Genomic DNA, 20,498 nt, shown 5'->3' with positions numbered 1-20,498 from the left:
TGGATCAACAGAGGTGCCATCAGCCGCTGTTTATAGAGGCATAAAAGGCAAGGATTGCTCATAATTATCACTTCCGATTTTTGTTAAATCGCTTCCATCTGAGTGACAGGAGCACAAGACAAAAATATGTGTGACACACAATACACACAGAGAGCGATTCCATTTTCTCTCTCGAGTGTACAAATCAGAGGAAGCCGGTGTATCACTATGGTGCCCTGTTCTTCTTTCAGGTCAGTGGCTTTGTGGGTTCAAGTGGGAACCGGAAATATCTTTATGATTCTACTGAGCCCGGAACCCCTGAAGGAAGTGAGGGAAATGCCGGAAACGGCGGTTAGGGACTGAAGGGGCGGGGCTTCTTCCAGCGGGTCAAAGGTCAGTAAATAGAGGTGACGTCAGAAGACCAAGATGGCGGAAGGGTAAGAATAAGATGGAGCGCTGGGGGCGGTGCCATTGCCCGGGCGGGGGAGGCTGGGGGGATTCGGGGAGAAGTGGGAGGGGCGGGGAGGAAGAGAGGCTGTCCGAAGTATCCGGACGGAAATGAGGGCCTCTGAACATGCACAGAGTGGCTTGGTGCTTCTTCCCGGAACCAGCACAGCTGGTTCCATCCCCGCTTCCAGAGTGGAGTCTCGGCCCTAGAGGGGAACGGTGAGAGAGAGCTCTTGGCCAGCTTGTAGGTTACACGGGCTCTGGATGCTTGGGCTGGACATAGGAAGTGAGAGGTAGCCCTTGGAGTTGAAAGAAGGCAGGGGGACTCGTTCGGGAAGGGCCCCCAGGATCAAGCTTGTTGTGAGGTGAAGCGATGGGTAAGCACTGCTGTGCTTCGTGTTTGCAGTAGGCAGTTCCTTCCCGTGGTTTTTGTATAGGGAAAGGGGGATGAACCGCCTTCCTAAAGACCTTGATGGCTAAATGAGGATCTGAAGCCCAGCTTCCTCTGCTTGCCCGCGAAGTGCTTTTGTATGCTATAGGTGTTACACGGTTCAATAATAGCGGTTTGTTCGTTTACAAAATTATTTGTTCAGTGTACTGAGCACAAAGAATACAGAAGGATTCTTATGTCAAAAATGCTTGTGGGGGAGTGATATTTTAGTGAACCTGTATTCCTTTTCTCTCATCCGGGTTAATTAGTCTGGTTTAAAGATGGTGTATAATCACTTCTAATTTTTACTTTTATTTTTTTTTTGAGAGGGGAAGGGACAGGGCTCAGTGATAGAACATCTGTTTGGCATGAATGAGGTCCCAGGTTCCAGCACCTGTCATTAATAGTTAAAAGGGCCAGGTAGTATGTGATGTGAAAGATTTCTGCCTGAGGCTCTGGAGAGCCATTACCAACCTGATTAGACAATATTGACCTTGATGGACCTAGGGTCTGATTCAGTATGAGGCAGCTTAATGTGTTCTTGTGTACCATTGGGCTGTGTACTGTAGTAATCTGATAAATTATGTTGTTTTGGCATCTTTCTTTTTAAAGGGCTGTTATAAAAGTTGCAGTAGTTTGGTTTGTACCTTCAGCCACAGTAATGTATTTCATACAAATCACTGTTATATACTTATCTCATTTTTTGACACACAGGTCATGTTTTTCTTTTTCTGGTGGATGCCACTATTCACAACTAGTGCTTAGACTTGGCCCAATCACTACTAACACAATGTAATCCCTTAGACAAAAATTAGGCCCTAGAATGTTGTTAGGTTACTTAAAAAAAAAGCTTCCAAATGGTTATGTTGGGAGATGTTGCTGAAAGGCAACCACAAAAATATCCTGAAGGAAAGGAGGGCCCTCTTTAGCCCTCTGCTGTAATTACATTTAACAATGTCTCACAGATTATTTTGGAACAAGTGGTCCTAATGCCTGGGAATGTAAAGTATTTTTGAGCTTTGACAAAAGGATGTTGTGTTAAAGAAATTAGTTTAGTTCTGAAGCAGAATTGATGGCTATAGGGCTTGTTGGAAATATTCTGGTGTTCATAAGGCATTCCTTGGCATGAGTTTACGCTGTAAAATTCCCACTTTCAGCTTCATATGTTTGTCCTGTAACAGGGAAGATGGAGGCTGGTGGAGGAGCTGGTTACAGCAAAGCATTCAAACTGTCAAAGAGAAGGTAGGTACCATCTGTTTTTTGTCAAGCTGGAGGGGTATGGATGAAGAATTTTGTCAGAAAGACACAGCCAAAAATACTAGTGAATTGTGTGGGCTTTTCCACAGCATGATTGAGCAGCTTCCAGAGTGAGAATGTTCCGTTGAGTGCTTCTTGGTTTGGAGGTGTATGATTTCACTTGTTGTAGCCTATTTCTTAAAACTGGAGCTGGAAGAAATGGTTTTGAGCCTGTTTTCCTGTTTGAAAATTAGGTTAGTCAGTGGACTACTTTGTGCATGAGTGGATTTAAGTCTTGGGTTTGCAGGAAGGTAAAGGCACACATACTCCTGAAGCTGGCTTGTTACCGACTGACCACCTTTTATCCTGCTCCCATCCCACATAGGGGTTTTTTTGGTATGTGCTGTCTTCTGTCCTTTTCCTAATCAGAAGAAGGCTGCGGTGCACGTGGAGCAGTCCAGTTCAAAATAGATTCAGTGCGACTGCAGAGTCCCTGGGTGGAGACAACTTTTATCAAAGCCATCAAACTTAAATCAAGTCTCAAGGCCAAACTGTGCAGTATGTTTAACACATGATTACTACAGGGTCTAGCAGTTCAATTCAAAGTGTTGCAGGCCCAATGCTGATATACAGTATGAGGAAGCAGGCTCCACATCACGCTGTTTTCCCAGACTGAAAGGCTCCAATGGGGTGTTTATTTGACCAGTCCAGGGAAGTGGTCAGTATGCATGCATCCCTTGAGTGACACAGCAAATTATGTTCCCCTTGGAGTGTTTCAGATTCAGTTTCTCTGCTCCTCCTGTGTTGCATTTGTAAGACAAATTGGGTCCCTGTGGTACTTCTAAATTGTGTTGCCATGGGGAAACTGCATGGCTGCAAGTCCCGATGGCAGTTACATGTTAAATGTAATGTGTAGCTTGTCCTTCAGTGTGGCTTTCTAGCCAGGGCTGTTTGACTTGGAGTGCTGAAATGCAACTTCAGATTCCTGCTTGGTTACAAATTGCGGAACGGCTTTGGGCAAGTCACTTATCTCTATGTCTCACTTCCTTAGCTATTAAAATGGAAATAATAATTGCTTGTTTGTTATGCAAAGTGACTAGCATAGTAAACTCATTTAGTCAGTTGTGAATGCTTTCTGTTGAGTCTTCAGAATAACAATGCTTTAAAGCAGGGGTGTCGAACTCATGCCGGCTGGATTTGACAAAAATAAGACCTTGTCGGGCCAGGCCATGTGTGTCATAAGATGTAATGTCAGGTAACAGACATATAAACCGTATAAAGGGGGCACAAACAATTTTTTTTTTACTTAAAACATTAGCACTCTTGGAATATTTTGTTTTACAGTCTGATAAATGCCATCTCTTGCTATGAATTATTGCATCAAAAGCTGCAGACAATGCCTGTACTGTACCAATCTTAAATATGTTGTTCAGGTGTTGTTCAAGTGTGCACATCTATAAGTTGCAAACCTACTTTTGATTTATTGACATTCATTACAAAGATCTCATAGTCAATGCTTTGAGCCTCAGACCTAGAGGAAAACATGAAGCATCTGGGCATTGTGAGCTTTTGTACATAAGTTGCTTCATGTGCTGGTCAAGACTATGTGAAGGCACCATGGCACAGATTGAGGGCTATGTGCTTGTCTGCAAAACTATAGTCTTCTCCAGAAAAATAACTACAACTCCTATGTGGCAGTACAAGAACAGACAGCCATGTACAGTGATTAGTATCAGCCTACTATCTGGGAAGTCTAAATTCAAGATCCCCAATCAAAGGAAAATGTGAAAGAAAAATCAATGGAAATTTCCTGGGTAAACCTGGGCTGCATACACTCAGCCTAATGCTTGCTTGTTATTTCTCTTCTAACTAGTTCACATGCTTTCCTATTGAGAAAGACTGGAGGGCATTAATACAATGAAAAAGATGAGGGGAACCCAGTTGCACCCATAACAAGCCCAACAAATCTCCCTCCTCCCCTCTCTGTAACAAGGCAAAAAGCTCATACCTTCAATAAAACCTCACTAGTCTTAAAAGTTGGGGGGGGAGGGGGGGCTCCCTCTTGGGTATCCTGCCCCCCCAGGGAAAGTGTATGCGCAATACATAGCCTCTCCTTCCCGGTGTAGTGAACGCCGCGTGGTCACAGTCCGGCTATGCCTGGCAGATGGTCACTGCAGTGGCCTCTCCTGCATTACTGCATCCGTGGCAACACCTTCCCACTGGTCCCCCCCCCGTTTCTCACAGAGTTTGCCACGTCATGGTGCGACCGAATGTCCGGCGGTATAACCGGATGGGCAGGCTGGGCTCACCAACCTCGCCAGCCAAGAGAGGGAAAACTCTAACATCAAACCCGGGCAGATAGAGCTCGTTAATGTAACACCTACCACCTGGAGGACTCGCTGCTGGCGTCCCAGCTTACTGGGCCATGGCAGATGACCCCAAGGTGAAAGGGTGGAGCCAGTACTGCGCACACTGTGCTTCACCTAAAAATTCCTCTGCGCAGGCCTGAAGGGCATATCCACATCCACAACCCACAACACACCAAGTCCTGCAGCGATGGGCAAGGGGCGAAACGGCAGGTGGAAGATGCCACTGGAGGCCGCAGTCCCGATCCTGCATGTAGGCGGTTCAGGGTATTGGTTGCCTGATGCTGACCCGGAGACGACAGCACCAACCCCAAATCAGACTTTTCCCTGCAGCCACTGTGGCCGGATCTGCCTGTCCCGCATTGGTCTTGTCAGCCACCAGCGAGCCTGCAGCAGACGTGGACTACTGCACCCTTCTTAAATCTTCGTTCGCGAAGTCAAGCCGAGAGAGAGTCTTAAAAGTGCTCTTTGTATTTTTCCCGATGGTGAGAACTGGGCAAAGGAAGCTCTGGCTCTTTCCTTCCTTCCCCCAGGGCACAAGGAGAGGGAGGAGCCTCAGCCGGGAAGGAAGAGAGGCTGGGCTCAGTAGCTCTGCAGGGTGATTAATTGAGTCTGACAAACTTAATCACCCAGCAGAGCTATAGAGCTAGGCTCTTTCATAGGCAGAGGTTCCTCCTCTTTCCTCCTCCCTTTGGGAAAAGGGAGGGAGAGAGGGAAGGAGCCAAGAAAGGCTGCTTTGCTGGCAGGCTGATTGCTGGGGAGAAACACAAAATGGCAACCGAACGCAGCAGGCAAGGGAGAATGAAGCAGACAACAGCCAGTTGTTGGAGGGCCTGATTGGAGCCCTCTGTGGGCCAGATCCGGCCCGTGGGCTGCATGTTTGACACCCCTGCTCTAAAGGGCAGTGGATTACCTGCCTGTAATGGATGATAAGATGATAGCAGTTCTCTCCTTCTGCCCCTGGCCAGTGCCCAGCATATGCTTTTTAACATAAGGAAAAGACTGAAGAAGGGAATAAAGTTGCTTTGCTGGAGTCAAGGAACTTGCCCAGTTTTTCTTCTTGGGCAGAGAAAGATGTTCTCCTTCACTTGCACTCTTGGAACTGTCCTGGGGCAGCCAGTAGGACCACTGTGTCTTGTGCCCACCTCTTCCCATGACGGTGGCCGTTCTGCCAAGAGTAGAGGATCTGAAGATCGTGAAGCTGTAGTAAAAACTTCAAACAGGCAAGAGCTGCCAGACACTTAGCAATATGAACAGTACTCCTTTGACTTGCTGAGAGGTTTCTGGCTTCAGCTTTAAAGAACTTTGGTGGTCACTGTAGGTGTGCTCAGCAATATGATGAGTCTGTCCTTCTCTCTCTTTGCTGCAGTCCACAGAGGCCTTGGAGTTCATGAAACGGGACTTGACTGAGTTCAGCCAGGTGGTCCAGCATGACACAGCCTGCACCATCGCAGCCACTGCCAGCGTGGTCAAAGAGAAGCTGGCTGTGAGTGGGCACCATGAGCCAAAAAAGGGAATGGAGGTGGGAGAGGGTGGGAGGATATTTTACTAATATCCTATCAACTGCAATACTTTATTCTTCTCTGTAATACTTAATTACATCAAATCTTCAACACGATGTACTATTCTGTATTACTTTGTTACATCACACCTCCAACAAATACTAAAAATGGGATAAGTTAGCACTATCTGTGATACCTCTGCTTTCATTCCGCCCCCTTACCATCCCTTCTTTTGTCTTTGAGAAGACCGAGGGTTCTTCGGGCACAACAGAGAAAGTGAGAAAAGGACTCTCCAACTTCCTGGGCGTCATCTCAGACACCTTCGCACCTTCGCCAGACAAGACTATTGACTGTGATGTCATAACTCTGATGGCGACACCTTCCGGGACCACCGAATTGTACGATAGTGCCAAGGTGCTTCTTCAGCTGCTTCCCCTCCCCCTGTCTTTCTATGCTTGTACTGTGGAGATTTATGCACACAGGACAGTGGTCTCTTTGTGTTCACACACATTTCCTTGTCTGTTCTCTTCCAGGCCCGGCTATACAGCCTTCAGTCCGACCCGGCCACCTATTGCAATGAACCAGATGGTAAATCAGGGTTTGGCTGATGTGAGAATGTTAGAGCAAGGGAGATGTGTGGTGTTAGAGCTGTTCATAAAACAGGGCAGGCATCCATTTATTAGCAGTGCTGTTTGCATTTGCGGGGGCTTGCCATTTGCCTTCATAAAGCCAAGTGTGGGGTAGATTGACCAGAATCCTTAAATAAAGGTTGTATCAAAAGAGAAAGGAAGTTTTTTTTTTTCCTAAAGGAACTGTATAGAGAAGTCAAAGCATATGGGGAATGATTCTGGATGGTACATGACTGTAATTGATTGGAATGATTGAGGATTGGTCTAATGGGTGGGGGTGCTGAGTTCTATTGTGGCAAGGTTGGGATGGGATGGAGAAAGTAGAGAAAGAAGTACTTTTCTCCCTTTCTCACAATACAAGAACTCGTGGGCATTCGATGAAATTGCTGAGCAGACAGGTTAAAACGGATAAAAGGAAGTACTTCTTCACCCAAAGGGTGATTAACATGTGGAATTCACTGCCACAGGAGGTGGTGGCGGCCACAAGTATAGCCACCTTCAAGAGGGGTTTAGATAAAAATATGGAGCAGAGGTCCATCAATGGCTATTAGCCACAGTGTATGTATATAAAATTTTTGGCCACTGTGTGACACAGAGTGTTGGACTGGATGGGCCGTTGGCCTGATCCAACATGGCTTCTCTAAAAAAAAAAAAAGGTTCCAAGTTCAAATTCCTGGTTGGCCATGAAGTGTGCCTAGTATCCTGGACAAGAAATTCTCAAGTAAATAAGGATTCTAGAGGAGTTGCCTCTAGTGAGAGCCATGTTTGCATCTGCCATTCCACCTCCACTGTTGTTGTTGTTGCTTCCCCATAAATTCTCCCCACTACACTACTGTAGTGCTTTTTGCCCAGCCAGGGAAGGGCACACAGAACTATCCTTGCTATCTCAGCTCTTTGAGGTTGTCATGGACAACCCACATAAGCCCCTTCTCCACTTTTCAATTGTGGATGGATGCACACAAGTGCTTCTCTTTTAGGTCAGAAAGGACAGTGCACACATCAACCTCAGAACTAGCAGGGCAGGTCTGCCTGTTTGTCTCCTCTGTGCAGAGGAGGAAGGCAGCTGAGCTAGTGACAGGATTGCAGAAGTGGAGGGTGGAGGAATAGGCCTTGGGATTACCAGGCTACACCCAATAACCTGAGCTTTCCTCACTTCTGCTTTAGATATATAAGGCAAGGCAGACAGGTGGGAAGTCTACAGGTGGACGCCTGCTTGTTCCAGAGAGGATGGAATGAGTAGTCTGTAGATACATAAGGGTGGCATAAGAACATAAAAGTCATGTTGGATCAGGCCAGTGGCCCAACCAGTGCAATACTCTCTGTTACACAGTGGCCAAAAACCAGGTGCCATCAGGAGGCCCACTAGTGGGGCCAGAACTCCAGAAACCTTCCGATTGTTGCCCCTGGCTGGAACTGTTTGAGTAGCTGTCTCCTTTCCTTGTACCTCCATACCTTCTTGTCTTCACGACTGGGTCTTGCAGGTGGAGTGTGGTGGGGGGTTGCATCAGCATCTTCTCTGTGAAGACAGAGACAAGGGGGCTTCCAGTTTAAAAGAACTACAATTACAAAGGGAACCTTGATTCTTGAAAGCTCATACTCCCAAAATCATTACTTGATCTGAATGTAGGTCTGCTATTATCGTGACTTGCTAAAGGTTCATAAAATTGTCATGGGATACACTTTCCCCCCTGTCTCAGAAATGCTCACAATTTGTCTCATCCAATTCAGTAGAGTTTGGGACAGGAAAAAACCCTGCAAGTCTTTTAAATAGTGCATACAAAGGACTTTGTTGGTGGGAGTTGTAGTGCTGAGATCTGTACTGCCTCTCTTGAGGTTTATAATCAAATGCTGGCAATCATCTGCTAATGGAATATCCATCTGGTCCATCTGGGCTCTTCTGCTGTGCTGGTCATCCAACACAGATAGGCAGACTTCACTTTATTTGGTCAGAGATCCCAGCATAGTGTAGCAGTTAAAGTGTCACACTAGGATTTGGGAGATCCAAGTTCAGATGCCCGCTTTGCCATGAAACTTGCTTAGTGACATTATGCCAGTTGCATGCACTCTGCCTAATCCACCTGACAGGGTTGTTGTAAGGATAAAAGAGAGGCAAGAATGATGTAAGTTGCTTTGGATCCCAATTGGATCAATGATCTGAAGCTTTACTAAGTTGTACCAGCTGCTGAATTATGGCCTCAGGCTGTACCTTTGGTAGAATCATGGTCTTCTTATTTTAATCTGTATGTATTATGAGATTTTAAAATTGTGTTTAATTTGACATGTTTATTTATTGTTAGTGTAATGTTTTAATGTTGTTAACTGCCCTTAGCCTGCTTTGCGGGATAGGGCGGGGTATAAATGCAAATTAAATTAAATTAAAATTAAATGGGAGATTTAAGGAGGCCAAGTTTAACTCTCACTGGGATCTAAACTTCCTTTACAGGGAAAGCAGATTCACATTGTCTTTGTCCCTTCCATCGGTCACAAAGTACTGCCACTGGCCATATTTTTGTCCTGTTTTTGAGATGATTGTCAAAGTAACGCCCACGAGTAAAGAGATAACTGGCCTTCCCTGCAGTTCACAAGCAAAAAAGGCAAAATTTACAAGGAAAGATGAGTGAGGAAAATGGTAGACAGAGATCAGGTTGGTCCTCTGCATTTATGTCCAGTTTGGCTTCTCATCCTGTTTGGAGGGAGATGACATGACTGTCCTGTGGCCTTTCATCTTCTCATTGATGATGGAGGCTGGAGCATACTGCAGTGCCAAAACAACTGGCAATTGGGGCAGGGAAACCAACTCACTCCAGCTGCTGCTTCTATGTCCTGTGACTGGATCCATGTTGCTCTTCCTGTGATGAAAAGAATGCAATTTCCTCATGCATCTGGTTATTCTGAGTGGAATAATAGACGATAATGCAGTATTTTGCGCTCCCCTGTGGGTGACTACAGTTGTGGCATCAAATGTCTCCAATAACACCTCTGTGTGTTTCACTCCTTTGAGTGTGCATTGGTTACTTGCAGCTTTGGTCTGAGGGTCTTGGTTCCCTCCCCACAGGACCCTCTGAGCTGTTTGAGGCCTGGCTGTTACACTTCAACCTAGAAGAGAAGAAAAAAGAGATCTCAGAACTGCTGGGGAGCAGCCCATCCATCCGCTCGCTGTACACCAAAATGGTAAGGTGGCCCCAGTGTAGCTTTGTTCTCCTGCAGCCACTGCTGATACTGGGCTTTTGTGGTGTTACCTGAGCACATTATGGGTGGAAGTAGGGCATTCGTCAGTCTTTAGAAGAGTAGGCCAAGGCTGCTCCACTAAAGCACTAATCATACAAAGGAGAAAATACTTCATTTCCGGTTCCTCTGCAGAGTTCTTGTCAGTAGGGAACTGGTAGCTTCCATTCTGACTGGGGTTGCCAAGGATCCAAGAGTGACAGATTTAGTGTTTAGCCTAGGTGTCTGTAGTTGGGGTTAACTTGATGAGATGGCCCAGGAAGAGATCTTTCATATGTAACTTTGTTTCAGGGAAGCCATACCAATAAAGTCCTCATTCTTTGCTTATTCTTCTGTTTCCTTCTGATGACTCAGGTACCAGTGGCTGTGTCCCACTCAGAGTTCTGGCAACGCTACTTCTATAAAGTCCATCAGTTGGAGCAGGTAAGTTTACAGAGATGCCCTGAGGGTGAGAGCTGGTATGCAGGCAGTTTTGTTTTGATGCAGGCTACGGTTGAATATTGCACAAAAGGTTATTTGGAGAAAACGTCCTTCACCATGTTTCAAGAGAGAGAGTTGCTGAGCTCTGGGAAAGACAATAATTGAGTGCTTTTTCCTTTATTCCATGTGCACTCCTCCATACGCAGCCTTCTTGTGAATAAACATTAAGCCTGACCCTTGAGTGGTTTCACTAATACAAAGAGTGTGCATCCCACAGGCCTTATGGAGAGGAGTCCCTGGAGAGAGACTAGACTTCTGGAAGCCTTGCAGACTATCTATCAGAATTCTGGGGGAATGCTTTGGTCACTGTGGTTTAAAAGCATCACAAGCTGCCTGAAACTTCAAGGTTGCCAAGGAGGTGGCTGCATATCAGTGACAGAAGGCAGCAAGGGCAAGGTTGCTGCTTGGCCATAACTTTAGTATACATAGTATATTTTTAAATAGTCCCTGTTGGCCAAGAAGTCTACCTGGTAACAGAGCTTCTTGGTGATATAGCAAACTTTGCACCTGATGCTGGTATTGCAGCATCTGGGGCTCTGAAAATAGCCATAGAGCTAACTGTCTTGACCAGTGTTCTCTCTAAGCTAATGTGAGCTAGCTCAGTTTTTTAGCCTCCAGCTCACACATTTTTGTCTTAGATCAGGAAAATGGCACCAGAGCAAGCTAATTTATGCAGTAGCTCACAACTTTAATTCTGCTTTAATTCACAAAGTAGAATTTTTGCTCACAAGACTCTGTAGCTTAAAGGGGTATTGGTCTTGACATGTGGCTCTGATGATCCTTCCTAGGTATTTGTTGTCTCTCCTGTTAGGATGGGAGGTTTCTCCAAACTAAATAGATGTGAATTTGCACCCTAGAAGGAATGTAGCCTCCTTCTCTGGGCCATTGTTCCTTCTTTACATCTCCATCCCGTCTGTCCTGTTTTGCGTTTGCCTTGTTTAGTAGTCCCTAGAGGTGCAACTCCAGCTTGGCTTCCCCACCTTGCCTATAGATCTCAGTTCCAGAATGTCCTCACACTGGTCCTGTTCCATAATGCATGTTTGCCATGTGGCAGGGATAACATAAAACCTTGTGACACTAGGGAGCCATGTGATGTCTTACTGATCAGCAGGGGACCCACTGAGGCAGCTTCTCTCAGCTGTAGGAATTCTTTTCCACCCAGGAGGAAGTTCGAAGGGAGGCTCTGAAGCAGCGGGCTGAGCAGAGTGTTCACTTCGAGGAACCAGGCTGGGAGGAGGAGGAGGGTAAGTGAGCTGCAATTGCTTCCCAGTTCCGGAGAGTCACTGGCTTTGTCTGCTGTGTGTCCTTATTTCATTGTTAGAACTTTTTAGTCAGCTTTGAGTCTCAGGGCTATACATTGAATAGTCTGCCACAGTTTAGGTTTGGTATGCCCAGAAGTATTCAGCCTGTGGCTGGGCCGGGGCATAAGCCCTTCCTTGCATCTGCCAAGGTTGTCAAAGACCCACCACACCCTTGCAAGGATGCTTTGATTCCCCTGTCCTCAAACCAGACTAGGACCCTGGAACAAATCCTCCTCTTATAGTTTGATTGAGACTGGGATTGGGGTCTCTCCCACACAGGTGGAAAATGGTCAGTAAAATCAGTAAAAAGTCAGATTTTTTTTTATCTTGGGCATTAATTAAAGTCAATATTTCTTTGTTTCTATGAATACAATTTGTGCATTTTTGTTTTTGTTACTGAATTTTAAGGGAAGAAAAGGAGAAGAAAAAAATGCTTGCAGATGCAGTGTAGAATACTGTTGAGAAATGAAGGATTTCATTAATAACTTCTTTTTTCAGCAAAAAGCCAAAGATAAAGTAAAAGCAAAGACAAGTAATTATGTTTTGTTCTCATGATTATTTTATGCATGATTTTTACTATTGACCTTGAACAGGGAACAGAAACTTACTTGAAAGTCCCAATTTTACTTTAATTTATTGATAGGCTGAAATTAAATTGTTCAGGTTTTTGTCAGTATTTGGCCGGGTTTTTTTTTTAATTTTAGTCAGTAAAATAGGTAATTTTGACCCTTTGATTAGTTTCCACCCCTGCACACATGCTGTAGAACACACCAGTAAAACCACAGGCTTTATTGAAAAGATTTAAAAAGTGGTTCATGCTTAAACATAAGGGAAGAATAAGCAGGTGCAATAATATAATGAAATCCGTCTTGTTATGTACATGTACATACATGAAAAGGAACATAAGAACATAAGAGAAGCCATGTTGGATCAGGCCAATGGCCCATCCAGTCCAACACTCTGTCACACAGTGGCCAAAAAAATTATATATATATATATACACACACACACATATATACACTGTGGCTAATATGCAGCTTATGATATCTTCAAATCAGCTTACAGTGTTTTCAGATCAACATCAGTAACAAAGCTGCATGTTGGGGATGCAGTGATATGAACTCTGGCCCTGATGGGATTATTGGACCATGCTTGGAAAACTTGTCTCAAATGGTTATAAGCAAACTTTATAGAAAACTGGACCCCTGACCCCCTGACCAGTATAAGCCAATCCAGAACTTGGTCTGAAAGATGATTCTTGAAGAGGAGCAGGACTCCCTGCTTCTAGTTGAGTGTAGTTAAATCAGATCACTTTGGTATTCAAAAGTACAATCTCAAGCTTTCCATCTAGGGAAGAGTGGAAGAGTAATAAGCAGTTGACATGGAACTCTCCTCATGCTTTTTGTAACAGTTGGTTGGCACATCAGCAAACAAAATATTGCTTTACATTTATGCTAGGGCCAAATTCTGATGTTTAAACTGTCAGGTTGATTGTTATAGAGGTGATAATCTCTCTTGACAAAAATTGATTGTGAACAGACCCGATGTTACAGCATCATCTGGTCCTGATGTTCATGATCACTGTGAGACAGAAGGCAGTGTGCCTGGTGGCCTTGTGTTGGTTATCACAGCTAGTGGTTACCGAGGCCCTTTGCAAGCATTTCACTGTCCTGTAAGGCCACCAGACACACTGGGGCATGTTGCATTGTCCTTTCTTCTTGGGCTTACTCAAGTTTGCACCACATGAGTCCTTGCTGTTTTGGGGCAGGAGACCAAAGTATTTCCAGTAATGACATCCTGCTGGAGCATCAGTCCTGTCCTTTGAACTCAGAAGTGACATACAAAATAGGCCAAGCTTGACATAAGACCACCACCCTTCTAGAGAATCACTTGGGCAGCAAGTTCTGTGATTGGGTTTAGTTCTGACATATATTCTTCTGTTTTGACTTGTCTTAAACTGGGGAGGGAAAATGGAAGGAAGAGGGCTTTTATCCACTAAACACTCCACTGTGCTCTTCCAGTGTAAATTGTTTGCTGCCTGTTATGCCATCAGTCAAACCCTTTGGCTGTCCTTTTCCCCCTCCTCCTGCCTCTCTTGCAACAGAGGAATTCCTCGGGTCATCGCCAGCCCCCCAATCTCACGTTGACATACAGTCTCCCCAAGAGATGAAGCCATCCTCCCCCATCTCTGTGGAATTTGACACTCCAACCCTGGAGGCATCGGTGGAAAGCTGGGCTATGCTGAGCACCCCAGTGGAGGTAACCCCATCAGAAAGCAGCGAGAGTGTCTCCTTGGTGACTCAGATTGCAAACCCCCTGGCCGTGCCAACTTCCCTTTTACAGACTGGAGCCCAGCTCTTTGGTGCGGGAGACCTCTCTCAGAGGCTGCAGGAAGCAAGTGCAGAAGAGCCAGCCTCATTGCCAAAGCCAGAGGAGCCCATGCGGCCGCCTCCAGCCTCACAGGAGGTGAAGCCTTCTCCAGAGAAGCCCAAGGAGCAAGTGGAGAGTAAGCCGGCAAACAGGATAGAGACTGTGCGGGAGGATGCACCCACGGATCTGCGAGTCTTTGAACTCAACTCAGACAGTGGGAAATCCACACCTTCCAATAACGGGAAGAAAGGTGAGTTTCAGAAATAGTACAGCAAGCAACCCAGGTTTATAGTTCTGTCCCTGTAGGTGTGGGGGTTGCATATGATCACTTTGTGTGCATATTTGTCCTCATTCTCTCATCACTGGAATACACACATTCCATATTTATGTAGTGTAGGTGTGAGTGTGTGGAAATCTACACAGCCCTGACAGTAGAAATTGTTTTTGTGTTGTATATTTTAGAGGCTCTTTATGTTACATGATGGGGAAGGTGTTTCAGGAGAATCCCTCCCCAAGCAACTTTCTTTTTCAGGGGCAATGTAGCTACACTCAGACCCTGTGCTGTGGGGTGGCCTGCTCTGTACTGCCTATCCTTTCAGGGTTGTGGCAGCAGCTGCTGTTGCTTGATGCAGAGGCAATTGCCTGCAGCTACTTGTGCCTCCTACCTGCTATAGCATCGCTATGGTTTGCTTCTCTGTCCTTTCAAGTCATAGCAGGGGCCAGGGAATTTAGGGCAGCAGCCAAGGCAATCAGCTGTTAGGCAGTGTGCCCCCACCCCCTTTCCTATAGCCTTGTCACTGATGCCCTGCATTCAGAGGTCAGGAGCAGATTGGGCAGCAAAAGCTGTCCTGAAAAGGGCCCTAGGTCTGTCCCTGGAGGAAGTGGAAAGGAGGGGCAGATTCCTGTGGGGCTGCTTGTGACCGCCCATCCTCTGAGGGTTGTTTCAGCAGCTGCTCTCGCTTGCTCAATGCTGGTTGCAGCCACTTGAGCCTGTCCATGTGACTACGTGCTTGCAGTCCAGCACTTAGGCAGTTGAAAGATTACAACTGTGGTAGTGATGACCACCTCTCTTTGGGCGAGGGCCACTCCTTGCTTGGGGTTGGGGTGCGCTTGGCAGGGGTTGGTGTGGTCCCAGGGCTTCTGTTCAGGGCTTCAGAGTCACCAAGAGTACCCCTCTGCTCCCTTTTGTTTTAGGCTCCAGCACAGATGTCAGCGAGGACTGGGAAAAGGACTTTGACTTGGACATGACCGAGGAGGAGGTGCAGCTGGCACTCTCCAAGGTGGATATCTCAGAGGAGGTCAGTGTTTGCAATAGCTTGTGGCCTAGCCTGGCTATAGAAAGCTCTCTGAAATCTCTTGGTGATTTTCTTTATTCAGCCAGGCATCTGGAAGCAAGCCCTGAATGCTTTTGGGATGCAGATTCTGTCCTCCCTGGCAAAAACTCTGGTTGCTATTTGAAACCTGAATGTTTATTGTTGCCTATGCTGAATGTGCCTCTTCCTAGAATGGAGACCGGATAGGTATAAACCAAGCCAAAATCAGGTATTTTCTCAGCTGATCACCAAGGGGACTGATTCAGCTATCCAAAAATGGCTGCTCTGAAAAAACCTGAAAATATTTGGGATTTTTTGGGGCTGCTGGATAGCCACAGTTCCAGGGCATTTAAAGGGCTCTCAGTCCATTTAAATGCCTTCGGAGTGAACTCTCAGGCATTTAAATGGACTCTATGGAGGCCCAGGTCATGGCGACTACTGGGTCTGCCTTTTACCATCTATGGCAGATCAGGCAACTAGCATCATACCTATTCTCCCAAGACCTGGCCACAGTGACCCATGCAATGGTCACTTCCAGGTTGGATTACTGTAACTCGCTCTACACTGGCTTGCCCTTGAAACGGATCTGGAAATTGCAGTGGGTGCAGCAGCTCGCCTGCTGACTGCATCACCTGTATTGGTGAGGATATGGCCAGTGCTCCACGGCCTGCACTGGCTGCCTGTAGAGTACCAGGTCCACTTCAAGGTGTTAGTTCTGACTTTTAAAGCCTTGCATGGCCTGGGACCAACATACCTTCAGAACCGTCTCTTCCCTCAGAGGTTCTTTGTTCGGCCTCCTGAAATCTTTTAACCGTCCCCGGCCCAAGAGGTGCCTGTCTTGCCTCTACCAGGACCACGATCTGGTGGAATTATATATTTATTACTTTCAATTTATATCCCGCCCTCTCCGCAAGCGGACTCAGGGTGGCTTACAACATCATAAAATACAATCAATCCAATAAAACATATAAAACCATAATTTACTTATATCAATTTTAAAACCATTCTATAGTGCTATTTCAGTACAGTATAGGCGGTATTGAATTCTCGACTGTGATCGCCAGCATTCTATAAGATGTCCGGTGGCAGCCCTTTTTCAGTCAAACAGCAAAGGCCTGTTTAAACAGTTCTGTCTTACAGGCCCTGCGGAATGCAGACAAATCCCGCAGGGCCCTTATGGCTTCTAGGAGGGTGTTCCAAAGTTCTGGTGCTGCCATTGAAAAAGCCCTGGATCTCGTCACACACAGCCTGGCTTCTTTTGGGCCAGGGGCAGACAACAGATTTTTTGTCCCTGATTGCAGTGCTCTCTGGGGGATATATGGGGAAAGGAGGTCCCATAGATAGGCAGGTCCCTGACCATAAAGGGCTTTAAAGGTTAATACCAACACCTTGAAGCGAACTCGGAACACAACAGGCAACCAGTGCAGCTCCCTCAGCACTGGCTGAATGTGCTCCCATTGCAGCAGCCCCATTAACAGCCGTGCCGCAGCATTCTGCACTAGGGTTAGCATCGAGGGTAGCCCCATGTAGAGAGCATTACAGTGATCTATTCTTGAGGTGACCGTAGCATGGATTACCGTCGTTAAGTCGTTGCGCTCCAGGTAAGGGGCCAGCTGCCGCGCCTGCCGAAGATGAAAAAAGGCAGCTCTAACAGTCATCCGCATATTGATGGCAACCCAGTCCGTACCTCCTGACAATCTGGGCAAGGGGGCGCATATAGATATTAAATAGCATCGGGGATAGGACCACTCCCTGTGGCACCCCACAACTAAGAGAGTGCCTCTGGGATGCTTCCTCCCCTATCACCACCCTTTGTCCCCGATCTTGGAGAAAGGAGGTCAGCCACTGTAAGGCAGATCCCTGAATCCCCACATCGGCAAGGCGGCTAGTCAGTAGCTGATGGTCAACCGTGTCAAAAGCGGCTGACAGATCTAATAACAGCACCGCAGAGCCGCCCTGATCCAGATGTCGCATGAGGTCATCTATGAGAGCGACCAGAACTGTCTCCGTCCCGTGACCTGGCCGGAAGCCGGACTGGAATGGATCCAGTGCGGAAGTGTCCTCCAGGAATCCCTGCAGCTGAGTTGCCACCGCCCGCTCTATGACCTTACCCAAAAAGGGAAGGTTTGACACCGGCCGATAGTTCGCCAATATGGCCGGGTCTGCTGACGGTTTTTTTTAAGAGGGGGCGGACCACTGCCTCTTTAAGAGGTGTGGGAAAGATCCCTTCAGTCAGGGACCTGTTGATAATGCCCTGTAGTGGTTCATGCAGCCACGTTTGGCTAGCCTTTTTAAGCCAAGATGGGCACGGGTCCAACCTACAGGTCGTAGGGCGCACAGCTGCAAGGATCCTGTCGACTTCCTCCAGACTGAGTGGACTGAAAGAGTCCAGAATTGGACCAGAAGACGTGCTCAGTGCCCCAAGTTCCTCTACTGTATTAATTATGGCAGGTAAGTCGTGTCGGAGCGACGAGACCTTATCTGCGAAAAAGCTCGCAAAAGCCTCACAGCCTATTTCCAATTCTCTAATGTTTTGTTTGCCCTGCGGCAGTTCTGTTAATGACCGAATTATACTAAACAATTGTGCTGGGCGCGAGGTCGCAGATGCGATTCTGGACGCAAAGTGATCCTTCTTTGCAATCCGAACAGCCATCTCATAGGTCTGCATAAATGACCTATATGATGTTCTCGTAGCTTCGTCACGAGCGTGGCGCCATTGTCTCTCTAGTCGTCTTAATCGTCGCTTCATTGATCGCAACTCCAGGGTATACCACGGAGCGGATCATGATCAAGGATGAAGAGGACGTCGGGGAGCTATTTCATCGATGGCCTCGGAGAGCCGGTCATTCCAGGTCTCCACTAGCTCATCCAACGAGTTGCTGGAGGGCCAGGGATCCCGTATAGCCATTTGAAGCCGCAACGGGTCCATCTGACTATGCGGGCGAGCCAAAATCTGCTCACCGCCTAAACGGGACAGGGGTGGCATGTCCACACGGGCCTTCAGGGCCTGGTGGTCAGACCATGGCACTGCCTCGGCAGATATCTGACCCACTACTACTCCCGCCGCAAAGATCAGGTCTAGTGTGTGCCCAGCCTGATGTGTGGGCGCTGTTACATATTGGGAAAGTCCTAGTGCTGCCATGGAAAGCACCAGGTCCGTCGCACGAGTGGAAGCTGCGTCCTCAGCATGGACATTGAAGTCACCCAGGACTATAAGTCGAGGGTGCTCCAATGCCCAGCCTGCTACAGCCTCCATCAGGGATGGTAGGGCACTGGCCGGTGCGTTAGGCGGACGGTACACCAGCCAGATTGCCAAACTTTCCCCAACGTCTTACACCAGGCCCACACACTCGACGCCCTTGATCTCTGGCGGCGGAAGTATCCTGAAGGAGCAATCCTCCCGTATGAAAAAGGCCACCCCTCCCCCGCGCCCGCTAGTCCGGGCCTGGTGAAGGATGGAGAACCCAGGCAGGGCCACTTGGGAGAGAGCAACTCTCTCCCCCTCCCGCACCCAGGTTTCCATCACGCAAGCCAGGTCCATGTCCTGCCTGATGAAAAAATCTTGCAGGACTGAGGTTTTATTATTTATGAACCTGGCACTGCACATTACCAGGGACGGAAGCGAGTATCTCCACTTGGCCCTCCCACTTGCCATCCTTGGGATGGGACACAGGCTGGAAGGGGAGCGAGCCCTCTTGTGTCTCGAACTCCTTCCATTCACACTCTGCCTGCTCCCACCGGTGTACTTTCCCCTCCCCAGGAGCACTGGAATCCCCTGGCCCGACATCATTTATCAAAGATCTTCCGAAGTCTGGGTCACTATCTTGAATCAACAGCTACACAAACGTATTCTGTTCTTTCACCCACTGTACCTAAAAATTTTCTAACCACTACTAATCATCTCAGCCAATTAAAGAGAAAAAAAAAGAATATATATATAAATAATTTTTTTTAAATGTTATTTTAGTTCACCCCCTCCCCCCACTCTCAATTTCTAATTAATTGGTCAACTATCTTATCTCAATTTAGTGGATAAATAATCCCTTAGGTCTAAATAAAGTCATTCAATCAAATTTTAAATCAATTTAAGACCCAAAAAATAACCATAAATAATAAGTTATTAGCTCCCTATGGAGATCTGGGCCCTACCTGACATGTTAGAATTTCGTAGGGCCTATAAAACGGAGCTGTTCCGCCAGGCTTTTGGATGAGGCGGTGGGTATCTATCTATTAGATTGGTTGGCCTCCCTTACTGTGCTGTTCTGCTGTACCATTCTGCTATACCATCTTGCTGGACCATCCTGTTGTACTTTTATTAAATACTGTAACTGGTTTTTGTTGTGATGTTACTGTGATTTTATTGTGATTTCGTTTTTACTATGATGTACTCCACTCTGAGCCCTCATGGGGGAATGGATGGAATATAAATAAACTAATAATAAATAAATAAATAACTATGGTCTCTTTAAATGCCTTTGGACTTCACTTGTGTGGAGTTGTGTTGCGGCTTGGAGAAGGCATTTAAAGGGACTATGTCCCTTTAAGAGTGGAGGATGGGGCCACCTTGGTCCAATTTTTTTGTAACTTGGAGGGGTTTTGAGGAGCCCCCCTGCCAGAGCCCCAGATACCTCCAGATTGATTGACTATAAATGGAACTGAAAAAATTCAGCAATCCTGAATGTTTCCTGAATCCCAATACCATACCAGAAATATCATGAAATACCAATATGTTTTGGGCTCAATATACCCCCCAAAATAGCATTTTTGTGTGTGCGTGTGCACACCCCTATGAACAGATACAAAACAATTGGCTCTCTTTCTAGACATCTCCTTTCTTTGTTCCTCTCTGCCTCAGCCATATTCACAAGTCCAGGGGAAAAGCCATGATGGCGTTTATCCAGTAAACATTCCAACCCCTTCACTGGACTGCATTGACAGCTGCAGTCCCTCTTCTGATAGGAAGAGAGCCTTGGAGGCTGTAAATCACTTGAGACAAAAGAAGGTCCTTCTCTTAAAAGACTTTTAAAAATAAAAAGATGGGACGTGGCGTGTGTGTTGAAATTTAGGTGACTTGGAGTTTGTTTACTTGGTTTGGGGGTGACTTGGTTTCATTTCTCCATCCATTGGTGGTCAAATGAGCATCATGCATATTTCAGTTCAGTTTAAATAAGCTTCCACTGATTTATCAGGGAGGCCAAATTTGGCAAAGCTGAAGATAAA

General features: G+C 46.6%; 2 protein-coding genes across 2 annotated transcripts in view; both read left to right on the top strand.

Moving 5' to 3' along the window:
- The first annotated feature begins 347 nt into the window (after window positions 1-347).
- BSDC1 (BSD domain containing 1) overlaps window positions 348-20,498 on the top strand; it is a 21,293-nt gene continuing 1,142 nt past the window's right edge. The window contains exons 1-10 of the mRNA XM_060258460.1: window positions 348-416; window positions 2,038-2,098; window positions 5,828-5,944; window positions 6,207-6,374; window positions 6,494-6,548; window positions 9,645-9,760; window positions 10,169-10,237; window positions 11,457-11,538; window positions 13,700-14,215; window positions 15,160-15,263. Of these exons, the coding sequence (XP_060114443.1) occupies window positions 406-416; window positions 2,038-2,098; window positions 5,828-5,944; window positions 6,207-6,374; window positions 6,494-6,548; window positions 9,645-9,760; window positions 10,169-10,237; window positions 11,457-11,538; window positions 13,700-14,215; window positions 15,160-15,263 (1,299 nt within the window). The 5' untranslated portion in view covers window positions 348-405. The remainder of the gene's footprint in view (window positions 417-2,037; window positions 2,099-5,827; window positions 5,945-6,206; window positions 6,375-6,493; window positions 6,549-9,644; window positions 9,761-10,168; window positions 10,238-11,456; window positions 11,539-13,699; window positions 14,216-15,159; window positions 15,264-20,498) is intronic.
- The window catches only part of FAM229A (family with sequence similarity 229 member A), a 19,456-nt gene continuing 14,118 nt past the window's right edge, over window positions 15,161-20,498 (top strand). Inside the window, exon 1 of the mRNA XM_060258476.1 lies at window positions 15,161-15,263. The gene's annotated coding sequence lies outside the window, so the exon portion shown is untranslated. The remainder of the gene's footprint in view (window positions 15,264-20,498) is intronic.

The sequence above is a fragment of the Heteronotia binoei genome, chromosome 17 (assembly GCF_032191835.1).
Source record: "Heteronotia binoei isolate CCM8104 ecotype False Entrance Well chromosome 17, APGP_CSIRO_Hbin_v1, whole genome shotgun sequence".
NCBI lineage: Eukaryota > Metazoa > Chordata > Lepidosauria > Squamata > Gekkonidae > Heteronotia > Heteronotia binoei.
The sequence above is the reverse complement of the archived record's forward strand: the minus strand, read 5'-3'. Positions and strand labels throughout refer to the sequence as shown.